Source organism: Myxocyprinus asiaticus, chromosome 44 (assembly GCF_019703515.2).
Source record: "Myxocyprinus asiaticus isolate MX2 ecotype Aquarium Trade chromosome 44, UBuf_Myxa_2, whole genome shotgun sequence".
NCBI lineage: Eukaryota > Metazoa > Chordata > Actinopteri > Cypriniformes > Catostomidae > Myxocyprinus > Myxocyprinus asiaticus.
The window spans coordinates 23,939,574-23,950,365 of record NC_059387.1 but is presented as its reverse complement, the minus strand read 5'-3'; the positions used below and the strand labels follow the sequence as shown (position 1 = coordinate 23,950,365).

General features: G+C 35.3%; 1 protein-coding gene across 2 annotated transcripts in view; it reads left to right on the top strand.

The window, feature by feature from the left end:
- The window catches only part of abcc13 (ATP-binding cassette, sub-family C (CFTR/MRP), member 13), a 17,906-nt gene extending 11,201 nt beyond the window's left edge, over positions 1-6,705 (top strand). For both annotated transcript variants that reach the window (XM_051687005.1, XM_051687003.1), the window contains 2 exons: positions 711-905; positions 1,038-6,705. In XM_051687005.1, the coding sequence (XP_051542965.1) occupies positions 711-905; positions 1,038-1,122 (280 nt within the window). In that variant the 3' untranslated portion in view covers positions 1,123-6,705. The remainder of the gene's footprint in view (positions 1-710; positions 906-1,037) is intronic.
- Positions 6,706-10,792: the final 4,087 nt, after the last annotated feature.

Below are 10,792 nucleotides of genomic sequence, written 5' to 3'. Positions count from 1 at the left end.
GAATCTGCACCCGCAGAAGATTCCTCACATTTCCACAGAACTGGAACTTCAGTCATTCATGAAATTCTACATATTCCCTGCCCCTGGCATGTTTATTTTATTAAATATTTAGCACTGTCAGTTCTGCTTAACACATTTTACCACACTTGAATCCAACCCGCACATTTTCCCATTTAATCAGTGAAGACAATGTGGAAAAAAGTCCATTTTCCAGATTCCATTTGGGCCTAGTTATCTGTAACTCATTACAATGAGGTTCTATACCTTAACATTAGTTAATGCATTAGGTATCATGCACTAACAATGAAAAATATTTTTACAGCATTTATTATATGTCACTTTAGATATACAGTATACTACTGTTCATCCCTAGTTCATGTTGGCTCATAATGCATACATTTTAACCTATACAGTTTTAATAAAAAAATAATTTAAAAAAATATTGGCGAATGTCGAAATGAACATTAAGAAGCTGTAAAAGTCTTTTCTTTTTTTTTTTCTTTTTTTTTTCTTTAAGTACATGTTAACTATTTTGCTAACTGATGTTAACACAACCTTATTGTAAAGTTGTCTTGAATAAGCTGTCTTATGTGGACGATTGTGTTGCATTATAATGCAATATTGTTTTCTCTATGGCAACCTTTATGTATTAGCACAACAAAAAAATAGTTGTTATGGGTTAAATATTTATCTTTTCTGTATTGTATAAGCCTTGGGCAGAGGCGGTTGCTATGTTTAGCTAGAGCCATGCTGGAAAGGGTTAAAATCCTGCTTGTGGAAGAGGCTCCTCCTTGTGTGGACCTGGCAACCGAGCACCTGGCCCAACAATTGATCCACACCGAGTTTAAAGACTGCACTGTACTGTGGCTCACTCAGAATCCACTCACTGTCATGCACACAGACAGGTCAGGATCAGCCTTTATTTTAATTCATTTATTTATTTAATTTTATTATTCAACCTATGAGTCATTCAGTTATTCAATCAATGTCAAGGATCCAAGCAAGTTATATGTGGTTACCTGTTGTTACTCCCCCAGGGTGCTGGTATTGAAAAAGGGACAAGCTTTGAAGTTTGACGCCCCTTCCACTCTCCTCCAGCAGAGGCTGCTGTTAAGTCAATGAGAGGAGGCCTGTTTTAAGGAAGGGATTTTTTTTTTATTTTTTTTATTTTATTTTTATGCTTTGAACAACAAAACACTAGTACAATACAACATACATTTTTGTGCCATGGGAGCAAGAAAACAAAAAGTGCATACATTCACAAAGACACTTGACCTTTGATTTATACAAAGATTTTGAAGACAGAGCACAGGTGAACAGTTTTTATAGCTTTTCTATTAGTACTATTTTGAATAGTAGAAATATAATTCCCAATTTCTTTAAAAACTACTGAAAAAAGGGGCTTTTTGTTAGAAAACGTACATTTATGAATGTGAAATTTGACTAATAAAATAAACAGATGAATTAAATAAGCTTCACTATTAACACTGTTGTCATACTTTAAATAACCAAAATTTTCAAAATGCAAATCAAAATTAAAGAGTATATTTTCATTAATAAATTTAGACACATCTTTCCATAACTTTTTCACATAACTACAACATCAGAAAATGTGACGTACTATTTCCAAGTGCAAAGAGCAAAAAGAGCAGTTAACATCAATGTTTTTCTTAAACTTACAAAGAAAATGTTTAACAGGGTAGAATTTGTGTATTATCCTAAAATACATTTATTTTACCTTATTTGTAACAAAAATCTTATGAGGCAATAACCAAACACTTTCCCAGTGAAGGTCATTAACAAATGTATCAGTTGGGTTAATTATGGGCATATCAGCCGGCTTCATTACTTCTCTACATAAAGAAATTACCCCAGAATTAATGGCAGAAAATACAAGAGAGAATTCCCTGGGAGTCACAGGAAGATTAAAGTGCAAAAGAAATTTGTCATTGGTCATAAGGTATCCCTGAGAGTTAAACAGCTGACAGACTAAAACCATACCTTTATCAAACCAGCTTTTTAAAAAAATACTTTTATGCTTATACAAAATACAACGGTTATTCCAAATAAAATAACGTTGCAGAGAAACATTGTGCTTGTAGATCAGCTTCCAAGCCAATAAAGCTTGTGCATGAGAGGGAGATAATTTCACTGGCATTTTGTCTTATAATCACGCATTAATAAAAAAGAAAGGCCCCCAAGTTGGTCAAAAATAAAATTTGGAATAAAATTCCACAAAGAAGGTTTATTCAAACAGAATTTTAGCCAATTAATTTTGAAGGTATCATTTAAAGTAGAAAAATCTAGAAAATCAAGGCCGCCTTTTTTAAGCGAATTTATAACAACAGATTTACGAATATAGTGCACACGGTTTGTCCATAAAAAATTAAGTAAAATCTTATCAATAACTTTAACAGTTTTATTGTCTAAGTGTATAGATGAAGCAACATAGTTGAGTCTAGAAACATCTCCTGCTTTTGACAGAAGAACTCTACCTCTAAGGGACAGGTCCCTTAATAACCAAAGATTACATTTGTTTTTTATCTTTTCAATGGCAGAATTAAAATTAAAAGAAACTCTATCTTGTTAGCTTTTCGAGACAACAACGCCTAAATAATTAACAGCTTCTTTAACAGGAATACCATCCACAGATAAAAGGGAGGAGGTTTTCAAGGCTAATATTTAAAAAAAATTATATTAAGGTACAAACCTGAAGCATTTGAAAATAATTGAATAGTTTTTATTGCCTGATGAATCTGGCTAGAGTTTTTTTTTTAAAACAAGGCTGTCATCTGCTAGTTGACTAATCAGAATACTTCTACCAGCAATATGTATTCTTAACTTACTATCCTTAATAAAATGACATAAGGCTTGAGCTACAATAAGAAAGAGATATACAGAGACTGGGCAGCCTTGCCGAATTCCTCTTTCTAAAACAAATCTCTGTGTTGTACCATGTCCTAATTTCACTGAACTATTTCCTCCAGTATACAGAGTTTTCATAGCATTACAAAAGTAGTGCCCAAAATGCTCTTAAAAAAAAAAAAGCAAAAAAAAAAAAAAAAATTTAAAGGATGCTCAATAGTGTCAAAGTCCTTGAAAAAGTCTAAAAAAAGAATTAAACTATCATCCACAATAAGATCTGAGTATTCAATAAGGTTGAAGACAAGTCTAATATTATTAAAAAATATGATGGTTTTTCATAAAGCCTGACTGATTCTCATCAATAATGGAGTTCAAAACCAACTTGAATCGCCTTGAGAAAATAAGGACAAACAATTTATAGTCATTATTAATAAGTCTGATAGGTCTCCAGTTGTCTAGGAAAAGAGTATCCTTTTTAGGTTTAGGTATTAAACAAATGACACCTTGCTAAATACTAGTTGTGAGCTCAGAACAATTGAGGCTCTCTGAATACACTAAAAAGGAAAGGGGAAAGGAGTTCAGAAAAGCTTATAAAATTCAGCTGTTATCCCGTCATTACCAGGTGACTTATTATTTTTTAAGAGAGAAATTTCTTCCTTAAGTTCATCAACAGTAATAGGAATCACACGTGTTTTGTATGTTTTTTTTCATCATGATTAATAGAATTAACAGTACCAAGGTGCATACAGAAAATATCCAAATCATTAAAATTAGATTTATACAAATTCGAATAAAAGTTATGACAAAATTGGGAAATTTCTTTGGAGTTTCTGCGACAGATCCCCCAATATTCATTGGACAAATAGAATTGTTTAGCCCTATTTTTCTCAAGTTTAAAAAAATAAGTAGACATCTGTTCTCCATATCCTGTCCACATTTGCCTTGACCTAGTGAAAGCACCTTCTGCTCTTAATTTATATAAATCATCTAACTTAATTTGCAGGTCAACAAAATATGCTCTCTGTCCATCTGACAGATTCTCAGGAAAGATATTGGTAATAGATGAAATTTTTGATTTAGCCAAATTAGAACTGAATTTTCTTAAGTATTTCCCAATTTCAAATTTTAACAATTCTCAATTGCAGCTGAATTAATTTTCATATTTAGCTTTGTTCCAGTAAAAATGTATAAGTCTTTTTAGCTCTAACTTAACCTCATTATACTTGTTTTAAGGTAGGGATTCAAACCTGCATCTAATGCTGATTACCTTAACATCAGACATGGGTTCCTTAAAGCACAATTTATTGACTTATAGCAGGCATTTTATTACTAAGATTTGTCATTCTTTTGGACAGATTACACATAAATAAAATATTGAATAAAAAAAAAATTTAAAAAAAATAAAAATGGAACACAAATGCAAAACTTCCCCAAACAGTTTTAGGAATATTTGAATTAAGTAGTGGGGGAGAGTATTTTAAATGTTACATATTTTCATCTTAATTTCACAACTTGTTTCTTGCCACTTATCTGATGGAAAAACATACAAAAATAAGCACACACACATACACTTTGCCAAATGTATGTTTAATGATAGCTTGAAGAGAGCTGTTTGTAACTGAATTCTTTTATCATGAATGTTTAATGGCTAACTATTTATTTATTTATTTATTTATTGGATTTTCCCCCTTTTTCCTCCCAATTTGGAATGCCCAATTTCCAATGTGCTTTTAAGTCCTCGTGGTCGTGTAATGATTTGCCTCAAATCTGGGTGGCGGAGGACGAATCCCAGTTGCCTCCACGTCTGAGACCGTCAACCTGCGCATCATATTATGTGGCTTGTTGAGCGCGTTGCCACGGAGACATAGCGCATGTAGAGGCTTCACGCCATCCACCGCGGCAACCACGCTCAACTCACCATGCGCCCCACCGAGAACGAACTACATTATAGCGATCACGAGGAGGTTACCCCATGAGACTCTACTCTCCCTAGCAACCAGGCCAATTTGGTTGCTTAGGAGACCTGGCTGGAGTCACTCGGCACACCCTGGGATTCAAACTAGCGAACCAGCGATGGTAGCCAGCGTCTTTTACCACTGAACTACCCAGGCCCCCAATTGCTTACAATTTATAACAAAAATATGTATTTCTTTTTTTCTTTTACAATTTTGATACTTGTTGCAGTGTTTTACAATGAAACATAAATAAATAAACAAGAACCAAGCAGCAGGTCTTGTGGGACTTCCTTCTAAGGACTGGTTGTGGTTATGGCCAGTGACCATGGCTAACACCAGTTTGCTGTTTGAGCTGTCTGTCGACACATTCCTTTCCATTTCCTTTGCAGTTATAGTCAGTTAATTGCGCTCTGAATTGCGTTTAGGGGCAGTTTTCTTTTCATAATTTTCCACATTTTAACTGTCTCTGGATCTTTGTTTGTGCTCATTTCAGGTCAGCTCAAGCCACTCAAATGAGAAATGAAAACACTTGGCCCTTGTTTTACAAAAGCACTTTCTTTGGTATGCAGTGGCATGCAAAAGTTTGAGGCATCCCTGATCAAAATTTCTGTTGCTGTGAATAGCTAAGCGAGCAAAAGATGGCCTGATTTCCAAAAGGCATAAAGTTAAAGATGACACATTTCTTTAATATTTTAAGCAATATTACTTTGTCCATCTTTTACAGTTTCAAAATAACAAAAAAGGAAAAGGGCCCGAAGCAAAAGTTTGGGCACCCTGCATGGTCAGTACTTAGTAACACCCCCTTTGGCAAGTATCACAGCTTGTAAAAGCTTTTTGTAGCCAGCTTAGAGTATTTCAATTTTTGTTTGGGGGATTTTTGCCCGTTCTTCTAGTTCTGTGAGATTCTTGGGCTTTCTTGCATGCACTGCTCTTTTGAGGTCTATCCACAGATTTTCGATGATGTTTTGGTCAGGGGACTGTGAGGGCCATGGCAAAAACTTCAGCTTGCACCTCTTGAGGTAGTCCATTGTGGATTTTGAGGCATGTTTAGGATCCTTATCCTGTTGTAGAAGCCATCCTCTTTTCATCTTCAGCTTTTTACAGATGGTGTGATATTTGCTTCCAGAATTTGCTGGTATTTAATTTAATCCATTCTTTCCTCTACCAGTGAAATGTTCACCTGTGCCACTGGCATCAACACAAGCCCAAAGCATGATCGATCCACCCCTGTGTTTAACAGTTGGAGAGGTGTTCTTTTCATGAAATTCTGCACCCTTTTTTCTCCAAACATACCTTTGCTTATTGCGACCACAAAAGTTATATTTTAACTTCATCAGTCCGCAGGAATTGTTTCCAAAATGCATCAGGCTTGTTTAGATGTTCATTTGCAAACTTCTGACGCTGAATTTTGTGTAGCGGATGCAGGAAAGGTTCTCTTCTCATGACTCTTCCATGAAGTTAAAATTTGTCCAGGTGTCACTGCAAAGTAGAACAGTGCACCTCTTCCCCAGAGTCTGCTAAATCTTCCTTAAGGTCTATTGCAGTCAAACAGGAAAGTTTTCCTGGTCTTCCAGACCTCAACTTGAACTCCACCATTCCTGTTAACTGCCATTTCTTAATTACATTACGAACTGAGGAAACTGCTGCCTGAAAACGCTTTGCTATCTTCTTATAGCCTTTCTTCTGCTTTGTGGGCATCCGTTATTTTAATTTTCAGAGTGCTAGGCAGCTGCTTAGAGGAGCCCATGTCTGCTGATTGTTGGGACAAGATTTGAGGAGTCAGAGTATGTATAAAGCTTTGAATTTGCATCACCTGTCATTTCCAAATGATGATTGTGAACAAGCCATAGCCCTAACAAGCTGATTAAGGTCTGAGACCTTGGTAAAAGTTATCTGAGAGCTCAAATCTCTTGGGGTGCCCAAACTTTTGCATAGTGCTCCGTTTCTTTTTTTCACTCTAAAATTGTACAAAACAAAAATAATACACTAATCTTGCTTCAAATGTTGAAAAGAATGTTTCATCTTTAACTTTATGCCTTTTGGAGATCAGTTCATCTTTTACTAACTATTCACAGCAACAGAAATTTTGACCAGGGGTGCCCAAATTTTGCATGCCACTTTAACATTTTATTTGCACATTTTAGTTAAACTGTCTGTTATCAGTTGCTCTGACTGGAAAATAAAATTTCTGAATGAAACGACTTTAAAAATCAAGATTTTTGTTTATATATATATATATATATATATATATTCTCTGATTTATGCTGACTTTTTTGGTTTTGATAGCCTATGCTTTTGGAAATTATGGTTTTCTAATATTTGGTTTTCTCTTTATCATCAAGATTTATAGCTCTTGAATGCTCAAGAGGCAACTTTTGAGTTCCTCTTTGTGAAAGAAAGAAAAAAGAAAGAAAGAGAACATTTTACAGATGTCAAGATGTCAAATAGAACTTAAAAAGATCCTGAAGTCAGTTATAGCATCAACAAGGATAACTGGAGCAACAGCATCTAGAAATCAAATTGCATGCACTTGTTGCAAAACAGGTTGGAACAGAAGCCTTTAAAATCACCTATAAATTATCCCACTTGACTGCCTGTACCCTCCATCAGTACTCCTTTAGAAAGCAGATAGTGTCTTTCAGACCAGAAGTGCAGATATCATGTGGGTGGCTTTAGTGCTCTTGTTTCTGATGTGGCTGTCCTCATGTGAGAGCCGCAGGTTGGGTCGCTGTGATGTTGTCCGTAAATTCAAGAAAGAGGGACTTGATGGCTTTGAAGGATTCTCACTTGGCAACTGTGGGTACATCCATGACTTTTGTATTTCTATGCAACTGATTTGCATCAGTGTTTATTAAATATCTGATATGATTGTATTTATAAGCTGGATCCACATCAAAAGTAAAATACAATGCAAAGCAAACAGCTTTAACTTGATATATTTGTTGACATGATATCTGTTTTAACTTTGGTTTAAACCATTCACTTAATTTCAACAGATGTGTGCACAGCCTTCTGGGAAAGCAAGTTTAAGACCCACAAAGTGCGAACAGCTGACACTAGAAAAGACTATGGCATCTTCCAGATTAACAGTTTCAAATGGTGTGATGATGGCACTCCAGGAGGAAAAAACTTGTGCAATTTGCCCTGTGCAGGTACTTTACTCCCTAATAAATTCCATATGACCATGTCACATATGATTAGCAGTTAAAAATGGATGAGGTTTTAGTTAGCTTTTTTTTTTGTGATGTTTGCATATTAATGTGTAAAACACAGTGGGGTCCAAAAGTCTGAAACCACATTGAAAGTCTGGGCTTAAAAAATTTATTTAAACCTGAAATAAATGGAAAGTTTTAGGATTCATTTTTCTTTTTTTTTTTTTAAACAAACACATTATTAATAAGAAAATTTGTGGCATTGATCATGTTAATTTGTTTGTAAAGGCGAAATGTCCTTGCTTCAAGCAAAAAGGAGACATACGAAATACTAAGAAATACTGAAATGCACATTTTTCACTCCATTGTAATTTTTACTTGTTCATTTTTATGCTAGTAATATAATTTGCACGAAAAAAAAGAAAAAAGAATGTGCATTAAATTAGAAAGATGCTAAATGGAAGCATTTTCACTAGTGATCTCAAACTTTTGAACCCCATTGTATGTTTGGTGTTTATGTGTAAAACATTTGTTTAGATTATACATAAATGTTTATCCTTCGATAGATTTGCTCAATGATGACCTGAAAGCTTCAGTTGAATGTGCAAAGCTCATTGTGAAAACTGGAGGCCTGAAAGCATGGTAGGTATTAACTGGATACACGTTGCAGAATATGGGTATTAATCCTAGAAAAGCTTATAACAAAGGATACTTTTTTCTTGAGGAGTTTAGCCTCAAGCGCTGCTTACAATTCCACAATATCTGCCTATATTGATCCTGTCATGCATTTATTATTTTGATAATCGTTTTGCTCATCTTTGTCATCTTCGCAGGGACACCTGTGATAGTTACTGCAATGGCCGTAAGATGACATGCTGGGTGAAAGGTTGTGATGGGCACAAACAAAGACTTGATTGCCTGGGAAAACTCTAATTAGCTATAATGCCCTCTGAATGTGTGATAAATGCATTTTAACCTCTTGATAGATGTAACATTTTAAAACTAAAACATATAATTGTTTTTATTAATATTTGTAACAATGCTTTGTTCAGGTGTTTGGGTGTATATTAAAGGATCTTCCCAAATTGTAAACCATCTGTGCTGGTAATGCTTTTCTTTCTGACTTAAGTACATTGTTGAATATTTGTAGTTATCCATTCCTTTTACTTTAGTCAGAATCAAATATGCTGTCTACAACTAATTGCCACTATTGGTAAATGTATGATTAGGTTTGGTACCAATAGATGAATCATAGTTAAAAGAAGGATTTGATTCTCTGCCCCACTTTCACTGGCATCTGGGTTATTCCCATACTCTATGAAACTCAATGAAATGTATCCACCATCACAAAAAAGCAAAGACCCAACTGAGTGCAATTATGTACACTGATTATCATTACTGTAACTATATCGATTGATTAGCATTTGATGGCTTTGACATTTAGAGCACAGTTAAGATTTACAGCTTGCAGGATGGGGGGGATGGGGGTGACCTCATTCCCAGTTTCATCATTGACTTACTGTATTCCAGTTTTAACAGAGAGATGTGAAGAACTGTGTTTGTATCTTGGTCGGGTGGAGAGTGAGATGCTTGTGTTGTGTATCTCTAATGGGCTAAAATTACCCCCCTCTCCAGATGGGAAAAGGTTTGTTTCTTTAATTCTACCCTGTGCCTTCAGACTAGTGATTACAGTCATATCTATAATTACCAGATCCTGAGTGTGTGACATGAGTTCTCCTGTCGAAGCCGAGGACTGATTAGTTTAATTGGCTCCGTAATTAGCAGTGTGCTTTAAAGTCTGTGCTGTCACTAATTGCAGACCAGGGTAAATCACATACAAAGTACCACATCTTTTTGGTGTTAACGTGGTCCAGTTCGTTTGTCTTATGTCTCGCTCTAACACTGCCTGCCAGCTGGACCCCCTAAAGGATTTTTGATCTCTGCCCTATTTAAATTCATGGCCATGAACATTCTGACTGTGTGTGTCTCATAAACATCAATGTAAATGATGCAGTTGCGAGAGGGAATTGTGTGGAAATTTAGCCTTGATGTATGGGTCGGACAGAGCTAAGGTATTTTCACAAAAGAAACATTTGTTTGAGGAAATGAAAAGCAGAGATAAGGACGTTGCTATTCACAGATAAAGTATATCAACAACAACCTACATAAAGCTTTTTATTCTGCGACAAATCACAAAACATATTATACTGTAGATATAGGAGATTTATCTCCTATAGACCTTATTCACGCTAGCGCCATCTTTGATTTTTAATGGGAATGACAATGAGGCTGTGAGGGATAGACTTACCATCTTTTCAATGGCACGAATGGTATAAAGCTGTATAAAGCTCCTAGATCACAAATGATTTTCCACAACTCATGTTGTCTGGAGTTCTTTGTATACTGAATGTTCGTGGATAGATATTTTATCAATGTTTTGTCCACGGAATGATCCAAAAACACTAAACTGCAGTACAGCCCACTGAAGAGATGGTAAGTCTATCCCTCACAGCCTCGTTGTCATTCCCATTAAAAATCAAAGATGGCACTAGCGTGAATAAGGTCTGTATCTATACGCGAACCACTTTTTGGTTCAGGTGTGTACGCAGGGAGACTACAAACAAAGGTAACCATTTTAGAGCCATAAAAACTTACAAAAACATCTTCAGAATTATAGATTTTTAATCCATTTACACTTGTCCAATTCACCTGTCTCAATGATGTAAAAAAGTATTAATAGCACATTCCAATTTAAACACACATTAGACCCACACACACACAGAAACAGAAGACGGAATACTGTTTATCTTCCTCTACAGT